Below are 22667 nucleotides of genomic sequence, written 5' to 3'. Positions count from 1 at the left end.
AGCAAAGAATTTTGATGGTTTTTATAATATTTTGAGCCATGTCCATTTTTAGGTCCAGGTGATCGACTTCAGCCTAACACGCGACTATGTCACATTAAAAATTAAAAATAAAATTAATATATGAAGATGTAAGAAAACTATCTGTTAAATATTGAAAAAAACATTCTTACGAGTAAAATGAAGTAAAAACTTTGTCAATTAGTCGATTTACAACTCAGAAAGAAGTGTTTGAAGTAGTCATGAAACAATTAACGTTTATTGACTTTCGCGGTAGGGGGTAACACGGGGTTTGTTGACAAATTTTCTCGCAGTGGTGCGAAATTTCTACTCACTTCGCTCGAAAGTGTAATATTTCTTCCCCATTTACAAACAAACCGGATGGCGATCGGTGAAACAGGAGATAAATTACATCGAGTTAAAATTTGATATGTTTATTTTTTGCGTTTTTCGTATCAAATTACATTAAATTCGACGCAAACAAAGCATTTGTGTCGATATAGTGTAATAATAATTTTTGAAGCGAAGCCAATAATTTTACAATTTTAGAAAAAAAAAAAAAAAAAATGGGTTCTGTGAGACGCCACGTGACCAAAATGCGGTGGGAAAGTCACGCGATCCCGGAAGGGTTAGTTTCGTGCGAATGATAAGCCACCCGCACGAAACTAATTTGCATATTTTTTCACACGTACACATTTACGCTGTAAGATAACTTATTTGCATACGAACACACAATGTCACCGGCGCCGCCTACCACCATTTTTAATCGCGTCTGCGCTCGAGATTCCGGAAAAGCGATGGTCCCAGATAGTAAACTTCTATCGTTACGACACAATCATTATCATACCGTGTTTCAACCAAACAAAACATCTCTGCCGAATAAATTAAATTCCAGAACTCTGTATTATTTTATTTCTCAAAAAGACACTGTGGCCAGGTTGGCCTTTTACAAGCATCTTAAATTAAAATCAACAAAACCAACAAAAAAGAATAAGTAAAACAAAAACAGGGCGCGAACTGAGAAAGAAAATTACATTCTACCTCAAGTCTAAAAGTTAATTGAGGACAAACATCACTGTGGTTTAAAGTTTTTTCCCCTTTTTTACATTCTTTTTCAAGATACCCATTCCATAAAGTTTAAATTATAAATTGAACGCGTGTAACGATTTTGTGCCATCCGAAGTTTATTAACGGCGTATAGAGATGCGATTCCCAACAGCGATACCTTATCTATAGTATTATAACGTTCGTATGAGAATAAGTTATCGCTAGATCGTAGGCATACATCGGTATATTTCTTTCAATATTTAAGAAACTGATGTCTGGAGTGCTGTTTTTCAAACCCTCTATAGTATTATAGACTTCTAAGGCTGTTGTGTTGTGTGTTAGATTTATTCTATACACCAGCTATATTATAAACTTGTCCTCAAATTCACTACTGACATTGTTTTGAATAATCGTCTACACCAGTGTTTTTCAACCTGTGGGTCGCGACCCCCAGGGGGAGGGTCGCAAAGCCTTACACGGGGGGTCGCGGGTAAAAAGACAAGTGTTTGTAGGTCCTACACTACAATGAAAAAAAAACTACCATTTCAGTGAGAAGGCTGTACCTGTTTATTTTACAGTATAATTGGTTTTTCGATCGATATTTAGGTCTCAACAGAAAGAAAATTTAATACGTAGTTTTTAAAATCATTGATATAGTTTTAATATGGCCCTGGGGGGTCGCCAGAAGTTTTTAACTTGCAAAGCGGTCGCGTATTCAAGAAGGTCGAAAAACACTGGTGTAGACTACAGACTATACCCTTCACTTTAAGCTAGTCTAACCATTTTTCTTATCCTTTTCGAGTACAGAGATATCAGACTCTAAATCTACAAGTGCTGTATCGATGTTTTCTACCTCAATTACCGGATTTCCCGTAGAAATTTTGTCAAAATCTAATTAATTATTCCGTAATTTTGCCATTCGTTAACACCAGACTTACATAAATTCGTATCGACGCATCGGATCACCCCAAAAAAATAACAAATATCTCATTCTTACCTTTATGGACACTCTTAGCCACTTTTTCCATGTGAAAGCCCGTTCCTCGTAACCCGTAGAAGATGCCAATATACAAATTATATAAGATAACTTCACCTTAGCAGCAAAATGCACCTGCAATTCGCACGCCATACCATAGTCCCTCGCCTATGACGTCACTGAAGAAAAATACAATTCCGTCTTCTGTTTTTAAGCCCGAAATATTACGAAACTTCTTTTTCCATTCCGGACGTTAAATAATTAAAATGACATTAATAATCGTTAATTGTATTCTCTGTCGTGTTTGGCAAATAGTAAACAAAGCACACGCGTGATTTAAATAGATAAAAATTGCAGAGAAAATTCATCGATTATTAACGTGTAATTATTATAATTTAAATATATTTCCCCAACAAATTCTCACTTTAACACGACAATTAATACTTGTTTTTTCCTTGGTGTATTATTCTGTTATATGAGTAATTTTTTAATGATTAAATATAGAAATTCTAAGGATCACCATCACTGTCTTAGAATTAAGGAGGTGAAGAAGAAAAACAAAATCTCCCACGTGATCAAAAACCGATCGTTGGCCAAAACTTTAACAATAAATAATAGTAACAATGCAAACAATAGTGTGAAAGATCAGTTTTGTACCCCGGTATTATTCAATCGATTGTGTCGCGGTTACGGCGTAACCACAACTACAATTCTGTATTTTAAAACTCAAACATTCCCTCATGAGATCTCGTAATAGAATGATTAGAGATGGGGTAAGCCCTCTATTTAACGAACTAACTGTGAAAGTGATGTCTTCTGATGCCGTTAAATAACGAACTCCCAACTTACAGGATGTATTGTTATTACTATAATGATTTATATTCGCTGGTCGTCTTTAAGTAGTGTTCTTTCTGCGAATAAAACAAAGATTTTTTACATTTATAATTGAAATACGTTAAATCGAGGGTCTACTGTATTTGCGTATTTGTAGAGGCTTTGACGGGTGAGTGTAGCATTTAAATTTAGCCATTTAGCGCCGTATCGTTAGTGTGGTTACGAATGGATGCACATAGAAAAACAAAAGAGAAAAAAACTAGAAAGATCCGCCATGTCAATTAGAGTGCTTCATTGTGTGAAAATTAACAATTGGTGTTGAAGAAAAGTAGAAGCCGTCGAAGATAAGCCAAGTAAGTGAAAGAACGAAGGACATTGCTCCTAACACAGTCCGTTCGTGATTTAAAAACACTAATTGTTACTTCAAATCAGATAAGTTATCTTTCGTCTCTCATTTATTAACCTATCTTATCATTAAAGGATGCCTCGCTCTGTATAGAAAACATAAACTCGTTTTATATACGTGGAGGCCCTACATTTATAGCTCCGTAGCTTTATAGAGTTGTAAGTGATGATCCTAAATCCGCGTTAATAATTTCTCGTGTATGTACTATACACTCACTTTCGTGGAGAAAATTTGAAGAAACCTTTGTAAAATCGTTATTATGTCAGATCCTACTGGAGATACACCCATCCTCTTCATCTCCCCACCCCCACGACATTTAATCACCAAAATTCAATAGCATCGAACTCTCTAATACACAAACTCCCTCGCAAAATTTCAGAAATTTTTGACAGAAAGCATATTACTGAATACGAATCAGTAAAATTACGATTGAAGAAAGCCAGGGAACGGTAACGTCACCACGAGAAACCTTACTTAAACTTTCATTAATTGTATTTTGTTTGTGTTCAATTGTAGAAGGATGTTGGTCGTCGTCGTTTTACTTTTCTACCCCTTTGTTAGCGTGGTTGCAATTCCGTAAGTATTTTCCCCCCTCTAAAATTAAATTAAATTACCAATTTTAATTTATTAACTGTATTAATGGTAAACAGTGTAATAAATAAATAGAATTGATTCGTTTCAGATGCGACGGAACGGATCCATTCAAGCTAATCGTTCCTTTGGATTATAGAAAATCAGAGGCACCCGCCACTAAAAGTAATTATCACACGTGATATATTTATATAATATTTTAATTAAACACGTATTAACATTTTACAGAATCTCCGGTTCCCGTATACGTCGGTATTCAAATTTTCGATATTTATGATTTAAACGAAGAAACTATGGTAAGTTTTGTTCTGTTCTATAAAATATTTAGTAGTGTTTGAAAGGGGGTTTACAGGAGCTTACGTTCTTCTAACATTTAGGATTACAACATACACATGTACTTCGACGACGTGTGGAAAGATTACAGACTTAACTCGGAGTGTCTAAAAGAAAATAGACCCGTTATATTTCCGGAAGAGATGGCCGACAGATTGTGGACCCCCGACATCTATTTCGAGAACAGCAAGTGGGGAGAGTTGTTTCGAATTTCCGTTCCCAACATAAACGTAAAGATATATCGCGATGGTACCCTTTACCGATCCGCTAGGTACGTATTTGTACAATTTAATTACAGTACTTAGAAATATATACTAGCCTTGTACACGCAAAGTTTCTATACACGCAGGTACGTAGTTCGATTGAGCTGCCCGATGAATCTTCGATACTACCCGATGGACGTTCAAGTGTGTTCCTTTAAGATTGGATTATGTAAGATTTGTCGATTGGATTATCGTCGATTATTATTATTATTATTATTATTTATTAAAATTAGTTACTTTTATTAGTTGCTCATCCGAATTATTTAGCGGAACTTCATTGGTCGGAAGAAAAAGAATGCCCCAAAAACGGTATGATCTCTATTGAAATGTTATCTCCTACCATGCTTCCGCAGTTCGATTTGATTAACGTTAGCACGGGAAAGACGAACTCCATCTGGAGCACAGGTATTATCTGTTTACCTGTTGCGGCCGAAGTTTTCATCTTTAAAACGTGAACGTCGAACGTCGAGCGCCGCTATCTCGTAAGCGGCNAAACGTGAACGTCGAACGTCGAGCGCGGCGCTCGACGTTCGACGTTCACGTTTTAAAGATGAAAACTTCGGCCGCAACCACCCCAATAATTTACTCCTCTCGAACGATTCTCAGAGGGAAATCTTCCTCAGGTAATTACACTTCACTGATCGCAAATTTTACATTTTCGAGACACCTGACTTCCCACATAGTCAACACCTACATTCCGAGTTCTCTCGTGGTTGCTCTGTCTTGGTTATCGTTTTGGTTGAGAGTGGGTGACGTTCCAGCTCGAGTGACTCTAGGCGTTACGTCACTATTAACTTTATCTACTCAAATAGTACAGTCGAGAAGTAATCTTCCACCCGTCGCTTACGTTAACGCTTTAGACGTTTGGCTCTTCGTCTGCGTCAATATGGTGTTCTTCACAATTGTCGAATACGGTTTCTGTTATTACCTGGCCGAAAACCATTTTCCATCTTCGGAATTCTTCGGAAGAATCCAAATGTGGTTGACTAAATCGTGCGATAACGTGGTAAGTTAATCCTAATAACTCTATAAATTTCTCTTTACGGAACAAAAGTACAGTGAAAACTACTAATGCCAACGATCCAGTTGAAAGTGATCGTCTTATACAGGTGGTCGCATTAGCAGGTTTCACTGTATTCTTTACAATAGACCCCCTATAACACTGTTGATAATTGCGTGTTATATGAATTCCATGTTGTACGAGTCACTTAGATTTTAGAAATACGCGTGCCGGGATGTGAACGGTTCACGTATTTGTAAAATCTAAGTGACTCGTACAACATGGAATTCATATAACACGCAATTATCAACAGTGTTATAGGGGGGGTCTACTCGCAAGATTTGCATACTTCGAAAGACAATTACATTAATTTATATAATAAATCGAGCTATTTTAAGGGGTATTAATGAAGAAAAGAGGATATTTCTTAATCACTGTTGAAATTTTCTATAATTATCGTAGGTAAGAGAAAAGTTGGTATTAATTACGACACGAATAAAACATTATAAAAACACGATTGAATCGAACGAGGTTATTACCTGTAATATTAAAGTTGGTAGATAATAACGTGGCAATTATTTCGACTACTGATGCGAATAAATAATAATAATACGTTGCGCTCTTCTTGGCTTTAGGCACCGACGGCACCACTGGTCAACGAAACCAAGTGTACCACGTCACAACAGAAAACCAAACAGTGGCAAAAGGGAGAAGCTAAAACCCAGTCTTTGGATCGAATTTCTAGAATTCTATTTCCTATCACTTTTCTATTGTTTAATATATTTTATTGGCCTTATTACCTTTCGGCACACGGACGTTCCTCGAGCGGTTAACCAGTCACGTGTCCAGTTCTGTAGTCTTCTTACGCACTCTACGCTATTGTTATTCATTAAATAAACGTATCGACACATTGTATATACCTTTTTATTTATGATAATGTATAATAATTATTTATCGGATCTCTCTGTATTTGCAGTTTCTATTATCTTGCTTAATACGAATATTTTTATTATGTATGAAAAATAAATAAATAAAAAGTTTGTATTTTTATCGCTAGATGGCATTAGTGTTTATAAAATCAACCGGTAGATCGCGAACGCCGGAATGGCTTAAATGAATCGGTTTAAGTGTAAACGGTTGAGAAGCTACGAATTACACCGAAATTTCGGTACTTAATTATGTGGTTTATTTTTTTAAACGTTAATTAAATAATCCGCCACGTTTAGAGACAAAAAATATTCTAAAATATAAAATGAATTCTCACGAAAAAAATAATATTCCCAACAAACTTTATTTTAGGGAAAAAAAATTCACTTATTTTCTTAAAAAAAAACAACAATATGTATAGAAATTATTTAACAACAAATATATATATATATATATCCCAAAACCTTAAAACTAACCTTAAACACTAACTTAACACTAATAGAAAAAAAGGGATAGAATTAAGAAGACAGAAAAAGTNAAAGTAAAAAAAAAAAAATTTGATTGTATTTTTTGAAATTTTCTTGCCTCTTCCACGTCACAGTATTCTCTCTTTGATTTCGTTCACTCAATTTCGACGTCGTCGTGACGTCACAACTAACATTTTATCTCCTTTAATTGTACAATTAAACATTCACCTCGGACAGAAGTTGAAATTCGGAAAGAGATGACAATGAAGGGAGAGAAACCTGCGGGGGGAGAAAAAAAAATGAATAATAAATCCCCCTCCGATTGCCACACTGTAATTTAGTCACGTGGTACTCATAACCTTGACCACCGCTACCTTCTATTAACATGCAATCAATCCTGTTCGCCCCTAAAGTGAGGCGAACGGGGAGCGAAAAAAAAAAAAAAAAAGACACGAGATATTTCTGTCCATTTGAACTGATAAGTCCCATCACCTGTCCCCTATTCCATTATATAGTACCTATAAAAATGGTTTTCGGTAGCTTCTATTCGTTTACTCTTACTTAAACAATGGGTAACTTACCTAGTCGGATCGATTCTGGGATCGAAACCGTCAATAGAAAGTACGTTCATGTCTCTACCGTATCTAGAATAACTGAAGGTTATCTAGGAATAAATATAAAATATCATTTAGTATAATAAAGAATAAAAGACGAGAAGAAAAAAAAAACACTTACTTGATCGTTATAGTTTTCTGGTTTTAGAAATTTCATAGGTTCTAAATGGGAATGGAACTGTTCTACAACAGTGAGCTTCTTATTTAGTAGATGTTCTATTAAAATAAACACAGAAACTATCAACACACGTCTCCAATCTCGAAAATATTAAAGTCGTTACGTCTATCATCGGGGAGTAAACGATGATATTATATAACTTAAGATATTATATTCACCTATAATATATCCCATAGTAACATCATCTGGAAGACGTATTTTTTCACCGATGCTTATGAATTTCCCACCGCTGTAAGGAGAAGAAAAAAAAAAAAAACAATGATTTTTCTAAGTAGAATTAAAATAAGAAAGGATATAATTTTCTCTCATCAATTGTAATTCATCAAAATCGAAGTGTTTTCGGATCGCCTTAGGACCTAAAACATAGAGATAATATCGGATCAAAGTAGGGTGGAGTTGGCATTTGATACGCGTTACGAGTAATCGCCAAACTATATCTCTGGATGAATACATTACAATGGCATTCAACTTTCTAATTGCCATTCCCATTTATTAATTAGAGTCACCTGTCTCTAACGACTACCTACGGCTCTGTGCCATCTCATTAATTTACTATGTGGCTTTTTTTTTTTTATACCTTGTGCCAAGAGGAAATCTTATGTCTTAGTTGTGTGTTTTTTTTTTTTTTTAAAAGCCCGGAGTCATTAAAGTTCCTTGGAAAAAAGTCGGGGATCCGCAGGTGTTGGTTAATTAGTTTCGGCTATAAACCCCTTTTATTATTACTTAGATTGTGATTTATGCATACTTCTATTATAAAAGTTCTTCACGTTGTCGTTTTTATTATAATGTCGTTATCTAAATTTATTCTCGATTTAACGTGAGGAAGAAAGGGGTTGACAATTTTAACAAATAACGAAATTCTTTAGGTAGAGAGATAAGTCTGTATTCGATAGCGTGATGGTATATTTAATTATGTATATATATAATAATACATAAATTTTATTAAATAACTATCTCGTGGATCGGTTATCTTTATATTTCTCATTATGTTTTATTGAGCGAAACAATAAAACATACGAACTTAATGAGGCGAATTTTATCTACTTTAATCTAAATAATGGGTGAAAATGATCGTAGGAATAATGTATTATGTTAATTTATAACGAACAGAACGATTAACGTCGAGAAATATATAAAAATTCGGCGATTTTTTTTCTCTATTTAAGGACGTTTGTGTGTGGGAGAGGGGGCGATTTTGTTCGTCCTATTTGAAGCTTAATAAATCCCGTGCTTTTTGTTAAAAATTTCTGAAATTTTGCGGGGAGGTTCGTGTATTAGTGGGTTCGATACTATTGAATTTTGGTGATTAAAGGTGGAGGGGATGGGAAGATAAAGGGGGTCGTGCTTATTAACGATTTTACTCGTTATTAGTATTTAAAACTTGATCCATTATAGAAATTCTTATTAATACGCGAGTTAACTATTGTTTAGTAATTGCACTTTTCTACTCCGACGTTGTGTGATGGGATAGAGGAATGTAACGAAGAGCTGTATTCTATGGAAGGAGTAGAAAATGATCGTGGTTAAAGCTAAGGAATTGGTAGCTACTTCACATATCACGCGAGGCCAAAAGAGGCCACGAAGCGGGTTTCGACGTGAGGTTACGGCACCCACAGAATACCGAAATGGTTTCTAATTAGTGCAAGAATATACAAAAATAAGTGGACGTTTATCTTTAACGAGTTTAACGTTCTTATAATTTTAATCGACTCTTCTAAATGACAATCTTTAACGAGCCGGTGGTAATGACTAACGTCCACCAGATCCGGTACGCTCGATGTTATCTATACAAAGACAGTCGGTGGCCGTGTTTGACGTCATAAACAGTCGATGGTTCGGGTCAATTCTGAAGGGCGACCAGACTTTTAATTGAAACGGCATTCGAACGAGCTTGATGAATAGTAAGTTAGAAGGGGGGAAGGGCGTAAATGAATGGCAACCACCTGCATCGATTAACGTTGGAGATTCTTTATTAATGCGACTCGTCTAGGTTTTACTAAAGATTTCGATCTTTGGCGGCGGTGTTACGAATTAAATTGTCCTCCCACTCCGAGTCTTATGTAAATTTTTATATGTGTGGTGCCTACGCATCATAGATGGGAGCAAAATCAGCCAAATGAATCATTAATACTTAGCAACCGATCAGCATTTACTGGTTTATCAGGTTTGGTGAGATTCCGGTCAGTCATCTCCACACAACTAAGACCGGATGTACTTTTATTATAATTATAACACTGTAAAAATTTAGTACGTGTTATAAGCACGTACGACCGACGGAATAGATCATTTCTAAACTATAAATATATTTAAATTGTCAATCACTCACCTGGCTAACGGCATCATTTTAAGTGCCAATGCTCTACTTAAACAAAATCCGGCACCTCCCGTGGCAAACCAAAATGCTACTTTTTTCTGTAAAAAAAAAAAGAAAAAACTAAACAAATCCTAACAAAAATTTATAAATTTATAGAAAATTCTAATAATATATAAAGTTAAAACGGCGCCCGAAGCAAGTTAAACAATTGATTGACTAATAAGCCAAGCGGATACATACACTTCCTTATATTCTACAACCATTAAGTCGATGGTATGTAGCATGACCCCAGTCATTGGAGGAGACAAATTGTGACAAACGAAAGTAATTCTCGGTGATGGTGACTAATGCATTCATTAAGCCATGTCTATAGGGTTCACAGAGTAAATATAGTCATCCAGTAATGCAATTTACAAAGTAATAATATATATTTTAAGCACGAAAGATCGTTTGTGTCGTCTCGAATCTCGTAGCAATAAACAGAATTCACCTTGTGTGTTTTAATGACGTAGTCATTTTGCACGTCGAAAAGAGTTATACGATAACCTTTTGTTTCTTCTTCGTAACACGATAACATTCCATATATTGTGACGTGCACGATAACTAACGTATAAACATCCTGGACGTATTATATTATACATCAAAACGTTTGTAAATATTTTCTCACCTTGAAATTTTCTCTACTAAGAATTTCTAGGGGTGCTCTTATACTCGGTTTCCCCAAATACCAATCTTCTTGGTGATTATATTTTTTTAATAGCTTCACTAAACGTGGTACGTTGACATAATTATCGTCATCAAAATGACAGAACCACCTGGAAAAAAAGTACATTGTAAAGCCATAGATAAAAAAAAAAAACGTTCTCCCCCCTCTTCGACGTTTGTCTACTTCTTAAATTAACGTTTCTTTAATCATTTTATCAGCCGAGTTGAAAGATTTGTAATGGCCCGAGGTGAGGAGTTTGCGTGCGTGAATTTTTTTCCAATTTTTATATCAGTTCTGATAGCGTGATTCGGGGAAAACGGATCAATAATTACCTCGGCCATAACATCCGTCAGTGTTTAGAAAGCAACTTAAAAAAAAGAAAAAGCAATCGGTCATTCGAGAGACTCCGCCCGATCAGAAGTTGGTCTTGACAACTCCACCCAAAGGTAAACCAGTTAAATGACTTCAGGCGTCAACCTATAGTGGCCATTTGATGGTCGTTCTAAATAGCAAAGGAGATTACTTTAGAAGGTCTTCTAGTTGATTTTAGAAGACACTTGGGTTGTTAAATTAGCCATGGAGACGTCTTTAATCTTTTAAAATATCACTAGAGTAACTTATCAAATGTCTTGGGTTAAACAAGTTCTTATGTGTAACAGATCTTCTGTAATTGTGCCAGATGTGGTTCGTTCGGTGGGGGGGGGGGAAGAAAAATATATAAAAGTTAATAAAGTTTCGGCTGCCATTCAAATTAGTTAGTCAAATGAATATAATAAAGTTGACGGATTAACGAGATAAACAATTACAAATCCCACCTTTTATTGTTTTTAACAATTCCTCGATCTATTTCTCAGTAAATTCGTCGCTCCCGAATGACCTATATATAAAGTTTTCTATTGTTTATAACGTAAGAAAAGTGTTGTAAAAACTCGACCAGATACGACGTTCAATATTTACTTGACCCGTTAGTAAAAAGTAGAACTTACTTTTTATCGCTGTCGAGGAAAGTATCGAATTCCACGGACATCTTACAACAAAGAGCCTTCCTACAAATTAAAAAAAAAAAATAAAAAGAATTAATAAATGGGAATGCAAATGAAAAGATCTCGTTGCAACTTCTTAGAAAAATATTTAAAAAACGGTGTTATAAATGAATAAATTTAATAAATATTACGGGGTAAACGACTGTGGATATGTGTGAAATTATCTTGGTAATTACACGGGATGTATACGGAGGAAGAGTAAATGACCTAAAAACTGTTTTAATATTGTTAAGTGGTCACCAACCGGACAAATTAATGAAGAGAAAACGACGTCTTGTTAACCATTTCCTCATTTATCTTTTAATGGATAGAATACAGGAGAATGGGATAAATTAGATCAAGGACCACCAAAGGAAACAAATTGGTCCACTTATTCTATTTAACGTGGCATTTTCTCGCGCACCCCTGGCATTTGTATCTTATATAGAAATCGAGTGTGTACCGATGACCACCTGCGATTTTTAAAGTACACCATTCGTCTTTGTACAGATGTGGTCGAAGATAAGGGGTGCAATTTATGTTCTCCTAGTCGGTAACTCGGGTGCTCCATCAAGACAATTGATTTAAGTAAAACACGGTATCTAGTCGACTCCGCCACTAAATAAACAATTTTTTTTCGGGTTAAAGATATCGCTGACGTCGAAATTATTGGATAAAAATAAACTAGATACAGTTCGGTAGACATTTCCTTTTTATAATTTTTATTTAGGACAAACCGTATTCGAAAACTGAAGGGGGGAGGTATTATTCGATTGTTTCCGCGCGTGGGTTGTAGTCGAATTAAATAGCTTAAAGGCGAGTTATAAGTCAAAAATTAAACAGAACGCTTCGTCCTACGATCGAATCGAAGAGGTGACCCCACCCTTCCCGAGGGTCAACGACTCAATGGTTCGGAAAGATCGACTTACCTATTGTGTGAGGAAGAACAATTGGTGTTAATGAGACGTCCTCCTGCAATCGAGAAAAATATTTAATGGAAGAACTGCCAATGATCGATAGAACAATAGAAAAGATCCGAAGGCCGTTATCTTTACAGACAATGGGCACTCACGGCATCTTTATATAATGAAGTGTATTTATAGAAATACACGAAACTCACCCGTTTTCATTTGATAGAACGGGTCGTCGGCATCGGTGAAGAAGTACGTCTGTAAAATAATAAGATATAAATTACTAAATATAAAACGTTTGACATTTAAAATTTTGGACGGTGTAAGTTTCGTAATTCGATGTCCAAATGCTTAAAGTCATCGGGGCCATCCCGTATCTGTTTTCCTTAATGATGCTATTGTCCGCGACGATAGGCGATACGAAGTGTGCCTATCGGTTTACAAATTGGTTTTTAGGAAATTTATCGGCTCCGGCATCCGTTTTCGAAAGTCAAAACAGACGAATAGGTAGACAAAGCGCATTCATTAATCGTTCCCAGCACGGAACTTATCTCCCGCGGACTAAAAAACCTCTTTACAGTCCACAAATTAACGATGTCAGAAGAATGAAGACCCCCTTCTAAGGGATACATTAAAAACAACGTTGCTTTTGGCGGAATGTCGTTCACGTGACTCGCTTCTCGGAGCCATCCCCCGGGCTCTTCTTTATACGGTAGGTGGTGTGTTAGTTGTGTGGGTTTTTGTGTAGTAACGTGAGCCGGTATAGGGGAGAGTCGTTCCCACACCGGCCCAAACTCGCGGTTTACAATATCGACCGGTCCTTTTTCTGGCCGCCCGCAGCATTCACAATAGCTTCTTCCTTTTTAGTAAGAAACGGGAGTTCGAGATGAGTCATCGTCTTTATTCGATAAAGACGTAGAACCTATTGTTAACTAGAATGCAAAGATCGTGCTCGAGCCAGTCTGGTCATTTCACTGCCTGCTTGTCTGCCTCCCCCTCTCCTCTCCTCTCTTTCAAATCCATCGATAAAATTAATTTGCTACGAGAAGTTCCAAAAAATTTTCTTTTCAAAGCATCGGTTTCGAATTAAAAATACCTCCAGACAAAAATACTTCTAGTGTTATAACTACGCCTAGGGGTCTACATACAAATTCTTTTATGTTCGTGCCAACAGGGCATTCCAAAAGCTTTAACGTTAATAAACTTCTAGAAAAGGATACGTAGGGTTTATTATTTACTATATAATGTAATCCAAAAGTCAATTTACCTCTGTAAAGAGTAAATTTGTCATATCTAAATGCTTTATCACTTGTATTTTGTTTCGCTTGTTCCTACGAAACCAAACAAGGTTAATTGACTTTAGAACCCCTTATAAAATGAAAATAACACCGACCAGAATATAATAAACATATAATTATTTCGTTTAAAGAAAAAATGAGTAAAATAAACCCTCATTTACTGGATTTACGACAAAGTTTTTGGCCATAAATCCAAGCAAGTGGCACGAATTTACTGGATTTTAACACGAGTCGGGAGCGGAACGGATTTAGATTTTACACTTTATTTATCTTCTCGACACGTGAGCACGTTTTCTACACACCGGAAATAAAACTATATATAAATTCCGAGAGGAAGAAGAAAAAATAATTTCAAATCTTGATTTTCTGAACCGAAGAATTACCTGTTAAACATCGGACATCCCCGCCTTGTTTATTAATCGACTACGTTCGCGAATGGAGAAATGAGGGTGTTTTTCTGATCTTAGGGGGTGACCCACGCAATAGATTGGTCAACGAGTAAATTGTATGGAATAAACCTCGAAAAGAATGATCAAAAGTCTCGATCTAACGACGGTTATTGTTTATTTTCATAAATAAATGGACGGAATCGTATTCGACTCCGGCTTTATCTTTGACACCATTAACTATCGAATTTCGGACTTGGTTCCGTTAGCATTCTATTCCGGATCCATTAGAAGTCCATTAAAAGCGTTATTAATCCATTAAGGATAAAGAGAAGAGAATAACAGCGATAAATTAAAACGTTTACCCTAGACTTTGTTAAGCAAAAAGCGATGAATATTGTCTGTGTTAATGGAAGAAATTACGAGTGGGTCGACTTTAAATTCTTTACTTTCGGGAAATATATTGACACTAAATGTACTGTACGTAACTGCATAAGAGGGAGATGTACAGTATTTCTAATTTTTATAATTATTCTATTTTCAATTAGTGTTTGTGAAGTGTCGCGGCAGGGTAGTGAAAATATCTCTGTCGTCCACCCCCCGACAGTAGGACTACTTCTTTTAAGATAAATATGTTAAAGAATTTCATTTTCTCATTGGCAAAGCAGTTAATTATTTGGAGATAGCAACACTTATTTTGGAGAGGGAGAAAGGAATTTGTGGTGTAATTTCGCGAGTATTCTTAGGCAAATTAATTACGGAGTATAAACATAAGAGCAACAGGTGGCGAATGTAGAAGAAACGAAGAGTCGATAACCAGGAAACCTTTCATTGTTCTGACGCGAGGACTTCAATCATGGCGGTTACGGGGTGGAGTTGCGTGCACACGGTAGCCTGGCAGGTGTTAGGCAGAACGTCGCCCCGGGCGGGATAGTTCGCCACTGACCTACGACCTATTGCAGGTCTAGTCGACTAGCTGACTCCCAAACATCTGCAGGAAGTAATCACAAGTGTACCGACCACAAAATGCCATTTTTTTCTCTGGTGTAATGCAATTTTCCCGAAGATGCGGTCGGCCGATTAGTCTATTTATTATACTTTGCTCTCGGGCGGTTATTTTTAAGATGCACGAATGTATCTTATCTTTATTATCCTAAAGCAAACCCTATCGAAAAATAATTAGAGAGATTCATTTAGATAAAAGGGTAGAAATCGTGAGAACTCGCAACGTCTTCATTTGCATAAAACCTCGAAATTCCCCCGTCTTCAACTAGATTAACCCCTATCGCCGTAGAAGAATGAGTGCCCGGATCACCAGGTGTGCGACAAACAACGTAGTAGGTGGCTTTTATTCGCCACGAAGGAAACAATCCGATCGTTGGTTCGACCCCCGAACGTTCTTCTCCCTCTCTCTTTTCTTCCCCGAGGAGATTTTTGCCGTTCCAGTCGAGCAGAACCGGAGCAACAGATGGTGTCTCGATCATAAAAATTCCTCTCCTGCCGATTACTTGACCTTGTCTGCGCGATTGGCTATTAATATCGCGAATTTCCTCCAAACCGCCTCCTCCCCCCCAAAAAATATGCACGTTTACATTAATAATACGCGATAGACAAATCGGGTGCAAGCGAAATACCCAAAATCTCCGTAATAATCTGTTTGTCCTCCATTATTTTTCGTGTGTTTACCGTGGGAGTCTTGTGTCAATGCTGCCAAACAAAGCGGGTGGTGCAGAACCCCCACCGCACCTGGGGTACAAAACTTTTCAACACGGTGAGAATAAGTGAGTGCGGGGCGAGATGGAAGTTAAATTTTATACAAATTAAAAACTATTTACCACGTTGGCCCACGATGAGTCATTAAGATGAATCATTTCCCGTCCGTTACAATGGAAATTTATAAGAAAGGAGTCTAAGTTGAGTCGAGGCAATCGGAAACGCGCATGCGGATGTGCCCTATTGTCTGATGGCGAATGTTACGGGCAGGTGAAGTTCGTGTCACGTGCATGCCCCGTGCACCAACTAGGGGTGGACTGAATGCACGTGACCGAGTGTGCGGAACATATTGTCGGATTCTGATAACACGTGCACTTCTGTGTTACTAACAATCTCGGCAATTCCACGTCTGGTGGTCGCATCGTTTCAATTCTTATCAATTTGGCCACAGTAACATTTTCAAAAGCCCAAAGTACTGTACTATTTATTAAAAAAAACGTCCAGCGTACTGTACTGTACTTCACGAATTTTTAATATAGATTTTTGAATTTTTTATATTTTACAATCAACTTTGACTTAACGGTATATTAAGAACTTAATAGACGTATTAAAGTTAACAGGAAGAAAGGAATATTTATAAATTCTTTGGCTCAGCTTGCTGCCTGGAGTGCGACTCGCAGCTGGTCCCGCAATACACAGACGAAGGGGGAAAAGCGCTATTTTCCCCATGGGAACTAGGTGCCTCTACATCTTCCCACCACTTGTCATACAGTAGCAATAGCACAAGCATATGGTTGTTACTCCGATCACTAGTTTTACCTGACACGTGGCTTCGATGTCATCCAATAATTCGAAACGATGCTATTTATTTATCATTACTTTAAACGTTAATTTACGCTTTAAAAATTTAAATAGATAAAAGAATAAATAAGAGATTTATTCGAAATAAATAAAGAAATACGTGGGATTTCGAAAATTGGCCGATTCTTTTCAAAATTTCCAAGTTATTGTTACACCCTCGATTCTTAGAGAAAGGACCATTTCTAGTTTCGACAGCGGGATCCCCCAACCTACACTACCAACTTTTCTGTCAAAAGGAAGGGGCCCATTGTTAAAGCGACGTCACGATTGACTGACTTAAAGTGTTAACAAGCATCTATTTTTCATTCCTCGATAATTCCAACAAAAATATCAAAAGACATTTTTTTTCTTTTTCTTCCTCCTCTGCAGAAAAGACAAAGATGTTTTATGCACCGAAAACATTTCTGTTTATTTTTTACGCCAATATTATTCTTTTTTTTTTCCTGGTAGATTGGCCGTCGATTATTAATTGAAACAGAACAAAAACTGCAAATTACATCGCTCAACTTATTACACTTTGTTCCATTGTTTAAGTAATTATAACTTGTTTTCGTTGACATCCGGTACACTGGTAGTTACGAAGTCTTTTGTGATCTGGGCATATTTTTTTTTAACCCCCCTGGGCTATTAAAAGTCTTTTACCACCGCTATGCCATTACCTCAAACTGGCGTCTGAAGGTCTTCAGCCACTGAACCAAAGAAATCTCTTTTTTCACGCTACAGATTATCTAATAGATAAAGTTTTATGAATCGAGTTTGACTCCTTTAATTCCTTATATACATAGTGATTTATTTCAATATTTACGATCTTCTTCGTCTTCCAATTTATTATTATTATTATTATTATTAATATCATCAATACTTTTTCTTAATACGATTCCTTCGACAATCTTAATTAAAATTGTTGCAATTTTCTCCAAGTAATTATATTTAAAATCAATTCGTATTATTTAATTCCGAATGATTAAAACACATTACACTAAAGAAATGGTGTGTTAACGTATATCAAAGTTAATTAAGACGGGAGGAGGAAACACGATGATCTCTGAATCAGTCAACATTCATCTTTATTCTTAAAAGATTACCAGTCGATTCTCGAATTTCCATAGTTAATTTAGTGTAGGATGAATCCTTGACCTTCGTCCACACGAAAATCATTTATTTTAATTACTCTTTTCTATTCCAATTTTGATTTAACTCTTCCTTTAACTAGAATATCATCATCTTTCTTTTTTAATTTTAATTTTTATGTGGTACTTATTACAAAATCCGGTCTTGTTTGACCTCTTACGTCTAAGTTACTGATATAACCCTCCCGATGACAATTAAAAAAATACAGTTTAATACGTAACCTATCATCCACTCCATGTTTTTTCTTTTATCATCTATGCAAAATTGTAATTATATTTCTACATTGATCAACTTTATCATCAAATATATAACTGTGTTTAGGAATAAAGGGAGGGGTGGTAAGAATTAATTATAGTCTACATACCCGAATGAAATACAAACTGTATAAAAACGATAATTAAAAAAAAAATAATTAATAAATTATATTAATTACATTTTAAATTGCATTTTAAACTAAACAGGATGATAAATATTTCTTAAAGAGCGTATTTTTAACGTGTTTATCATCCTGTTTACTCGTTTCTTCTTAGATCCATCGAAGATAACTTCTTAGATCCATTTAGAAAGTAAAATTTTATATTTGAAAACGTTTTATAAGAATGTAAAATTGTATTAAATTAGAACACTTATTAAAAAAAATACAATTATATTCGGTAACGTTTTAGGTTGAAATGTGCGTAACATATGGGATAAACTTTCTAATCGATCAATTAGACTTTAACATCACGTATACGTTTTTTTATTATTAAGGAGGGAATAGAAAATATTCCCATTTATCAACACGTTGGAAGTTAGATTATTAGAAAATGTTGGTTTAATTGCTGTCAATATTACCCTCCTTATCTCAGTTGTTCTCAGATAAAACGGAGGTCGCACTAAGAATGACAAGCTCGGCAAGTAATGTGAGAAATAGCAGTAAAGGTCGTGGGATCGATTAGACCATCTAACGCTGGTTTCAATAAAGGAACCAGGGGAGAGCAAAACCACCAAATTGATTTATGCTCTTAAGAAATCTTTCTTTTTGGCTCCACATCCGCCAATTGATGCATTAAAAAAAAACTCTTTAAGAGATTCGAAATAGACCTCCTACAGAACGTTTTCGACAGAACTCGTCTATACAAATCACACGAGAGGACATTTCCTAAAAGAATTTCTTTTTTTTTCTTCTTCTTCTTCTTCTTCTTCTCCTCTTTACACAGTTAGGTCGGCAGATGAGACCGTGAGAAGGACCGATCGTATTACGCGTGACCCCGGAGGTTAAAGTTCGAGGGCCAAACTGCCATATTACCAGGTGGTTTTCTGTAACGGCCTGAGAACGGGATCGTTTCGTCACGTGACTTAAATAGGGTATAGGTAAAAAAAAAAAAGGAAAATTTGCTACTCACACCATTAATTTCTTTTTGTTGTTGTTGTTTTTTTTTAAAGCTCGGTAATTTAAAAAAGAAAAATGGGCGAAAACGTACGGAAGGAGGAAAAAGTACGAACGTTGGAACTATTTAGAAAAAATCGTGTTGTACGATCTTCCATTATCCGTATTAATTGTATTGTTTATTCTTTTTTAAGTTACTCGACCCCGTTCGAGTTAGAACTTCCTCGTTGGAAATAAAGGCCCGGTCGAAAAAACAATAAACCTAGATTTACTATTTTAAAAACGTTTTAAAGGAAAAATAACCTGGCGATAATAAACGATCCCTTCTCCCCTCCGAAATAAATATTTACTTAAATACTAATCTGGAAAATTATATAAGTTAGGTGGAGGTGAGAGGAGAGAACATTCCTCCACACAAAGATGCTTTGAGACTAACCTGATCTCTGGCCAGGACGAACCACGTTCTCAAGATGACATCCAACCTGGACTGGTGGAAATTTTTGGTAGTTTTAACACTTATGAAAATATCGTCGAGCGATGTGCCACCAGTTACGTTTTCGGATTCTTTGAGTATCGATTCGTTGTCGTCTGCCACCGATCTGGGAAGACGTTGAGCCGAACGTTTTTCCGTCTGGTTGACGTCCACCCATGCCTTTTGGCCTTGCCACACAACAAACAACGTCATGTAACACGCTATTAGAATGGCCGGAGCCGTTCTTCTCACTATCTTCGCCATGTTGCCGACTGGCACCGTCTGCTCTCTCTCGTCGTCCACGTTTCTCTTCGAACTTCCTTTGCTACCGAGCATGCGCAATAGGCACGGCAGGTGGTTCGGTTTCTCTCCTCCCCTCTTCTCTCCCATTGGTGGACTAAAGGTGATCAACAGGTGCTACCGTACTTACTTTCCTGTCAAGTAGCAGCTCGTCGCATCCTAACCAAAGAATTCTTCCATTTCCACCTTATAAATACTTGCTAAAGTTTTTATTCTCTTGGTATTTTTTTTCTCTCCCTTTCTCTTATACTGTGTTATTTTAAATCGCCTTCGGTAATGCTGGTTTGTGGCCAAAGAAACCAGCTTATATCCGCATCCTCCTAGTCTATCCGCATCCGCCAAATGATTCGACCTCCGCATTCTTCGAATATCATACGTAATAACGGGTTAATTTTAAATACGAGTAGTTAATTACGTGATGTATTTTACTATTTATTAGTAAATAAACTGCTTAAATTAATTAAAGAACAATTGAATCGCCGTCTCCGTTTAAAACTTAATTATTAAGCCAAATTAATAATAAAAGTTTCCTTATAAAATCTATCTCTTGTTATCATATTATTCTTTAATTTTTTTTAATAATATTTGTAAAAATACTTAACGATATCAAGTTCCTAACGTGATAAGACCTCGAGTTACATTAGACTTTGTTTCGTTAGTCTGTTTGTCGACTCGAATAAAATAATGTTTATTCTAATGCAGATTTTATGTCTCGTTATGTCTAGATTAAGGGAAAGACAGACAGACGGGACGTAAAATATCAGGTCATTAAAATCGATTATACTCGTAAAAAAAACCGAAAAAAAAATTAGTACAGCGCTCTCTCGCTAATCCGGCCATTCGGAGGGGGGTGCCGGATTACCGAGTGTGCGGGGAAGGACTTTAAAGGCGACGAAATCTATTTGTATACCCGTTTGTGCCCGTTTTGTAAACGTTAATGGGAATGGGCAACTTAATTTAAGCAATAAGTGTATTGGCAGGTGGTCCTGGTAACAAAATTGTGCACAATAGTACAGTAGAAGACCCCCTATAACACTGTAGATAATTCCGTGTTATATGAATTGCATGTTGTACGAGTCACTTAGATTTTACAAATACGTGTGCCGGGTTGTGAACGGCTCACGTATTTTTAAAATTTAAGTGACTCGTACAACATGGAATTCATATAACACGGAATTATCTACAGTGTTATAGGGGGGGTCTACTGGTATTTAGAGACACATTCCGAAAGAGTGTAAACACTTTGCAGTTTAGGAATTCCGTTTATATCGATATTTTCTTAATAATTGTTAATTTAAAAAAAAATTAAAATTAAAATTTATAATCGACATTTTAAATGAATAAAATAACAGTTATAGTTTACTCGATTATAAAAAAAAATTGCCAATTCATTAAAATATAATCCATTAACGTACTAGTGCTGCCATCTGTTGTCCGAAAATCGAATATATTTACGTTAAATTTTATTATTACAGTATTATTATTTACAGTATTATTATTATTCTGTAAGCTAAATATAAAAACAGGCACGAAATTCGCACATTTTTGAAGTGATTTTCGTGGAGCGGAATACGAAGCGATTTTGTCTGTCTTATAAAAACAGAATAAATAAATAAATAAACAAAAAGATACAATAAATAGAGTTCTAATAAAGATAGAACGTAGAAACGTTTTTTATTCCAAAGCTAAAAGTCAATATATAAATATGTATTCGATAATTTTTTACATATTTGGATTCAGAACACTTTGAAGTATTGAGATATGCAGAAAATTCGGTTTTTTATCCTGTATGTATGGATGTTAGACTGTGTGTGAAGGGCACGATTTTGTTCATCCTGTTTGAAGCCTAATAACTAAATATGGCGTGAAACTTTCTTTATTCACCCAACATGCTGGTGTCTTCACAGGTTCTACACTTGAAGAAAATGCTAGAAACAAAGCTTGTCCGATGCTAGCCGCCATCCGGTATTACCCGACCTTCCCTTATCACAGAACAGAGAATAAAGAAATTAAACAAATTTGACGCCAGAACAAACTGTCCTAACACGTTTTTCTTCTAATTTCGTCACACATCTTGGGTAATGCCGTCATAATCTACAGTACAGAATTACGTAATAGTCGCAGTGTTTTACAAAATTAATGCAAGTTTTTCAATATTTATTTAGATCCCAGTCAAAATAGTCAACTGTATATAGCGTATTGTTATTATTTGAAATGACTACCTGCAAGGAAGAACTATCAGTCTCAGTCACATTAAACTTTCCATCGAAAGCATAATATACCCTAGCATAATATGGCAAAGAATTCTACAGAACACGTGATGAAGTCTGTTATCTGTGTCAATTTATTCATTAATTCGAAATAAACGAAGAAATTTGTGAAGTTTAACGCGCGCAAAGGACCAACAGAAAATTTTTAACGTCTGCGCATTCTGCCATATTGTCTGCAATTTCTGCCAAAAAAACTCATTCACACGTGGCAACGAGACGACTGAATGGTAAAATGGCATCACTTTTGCCGTGGCGGAAAGCGGGAACGGTACAAATTAAAA

At 36.0% G+C, this 22667-nt stretch overlaps 2 protein-coding genes across 2 annotated transcripts; one reads left to right on the top strand and one right to left on the bottom strand.

Moving 5' to 3' along the window:
* The first annotated feature begins 2697 nt into the window (after window positions 1-2697).
* LOC111617737 (glutamate-gated chloride channel alpha-like) lies at window positions 2698-6632 on the top strand. Its single transcript, XM_023359028.1, has 8 exons — window positions 2698-3836; window positions 3943-4016; window positions 4080-4147; window positions 4229-4455; window positions 4534-4616; window positions 4694-4852; window positions 5071-5453; window positions 6083-6632. Exons 1-8 carry the CDS (start codon window positions 3781-3783, stop codon window positions 6278-6280), a joined length of 1248 nt encoding a protein of 415 aa, XP_023214796.1. The 5' UTR covers window positions 2698-3780; the 3' UTR covers window positions 6281-6632.
* Window positions 6633-6918: 286 nt separating this feature from the next.
* LOC111617733 (fringe glycosyltransferase-like) lies at window positions 6919-20130 on the bottom strand. Its single transcript, XM_023359023.1, has 10 exons — window positions 19781-20130; window positions 12796-12844; window positions 12605-12647; window positions 11640-11699; window positions 10615-10762; window positions 9960-10045; window positions 7792-7862; window positions 7577-7671; window positions 7423-7505; window positions 6919-7120 (listed from the first exon to the last, which is right to left on the bottom strand). The coding sequence occupies exons 1-10, from the start codon at window positions 20078-20080 to the stop codon at window positions 7066-7068; spliced, it is 990 nt and encodes a 329-aa protein (XP_023214791.1). The 5' UTR covers window positions 20081-20130; the 3' UTR covers window positions 6919-7065.
* Between the last annotated feature and the right edge of the window lie 2537 nt (window positions 20131-22667).

Source organism: Centruroides sculpturatus, unplaced genomic scaffold (assembly GCF_000671375.1).
Source record: "Centruroides sculpturatus isolate CEXI.00-Female unplaced genomic scaffold, Cexi_2.0 scaffold1622, whole genome shotgun sequence".
NCBI classification, from domain to species: Eukaryota; Metazoa; Arthropoda; class Arachnida; order Scorpiones; family Buthidae; genus Centruroides; species Centruroides sculpturatus.
The sequence above is the reverse complement of the archived record's forward strand: the minus strand, read 5'-3'. Positions and strand labels throughout refer to the sequence as shown.

Coding starts and splice junctions, on each gene's coding strand:
- LOC111617733 (XM_023359023.1), bottom strand. CDS start 20,080: ATGGCGAAGATAGTGAGAAGAACGGCTCCGGCCATTCTAATAGCGTGT. Junction 7,672..7,791: donor TACTATGGGATATATTATAG/GTGAATATAATA, acceptor TTATTTTAATAG/AACATCTACTAAATAAGAAG. Junction 7,506..7,576: donor CAGAAAACTATAACGATCAA/GTAAGTGTTTTT, acceptor ATTTATTCCTAG/ATAACCTTCAGTTATTCTAG.
- LOC111617737 (XM_023359028.1), top strand. CDS start 3,781: ATGTTGGTCGTCGTCGTTTTACTTTTCTACCCCTTTGTTAGCGTGGTT. Junction 4,017..4,079: donor AGAGGCACCCGCCACTAAAA/GTAATTATCACA, acceptor AACATTTTACAG/AATCTCCGGTTCCCGTATAC. Junction 4,617..4,693: donor TTCCTTTAAGATTGGATTAT/GTAAGATTTGTC, acceptor TACTTTTATTAG/TTGCTCATCCGAATTATTTA.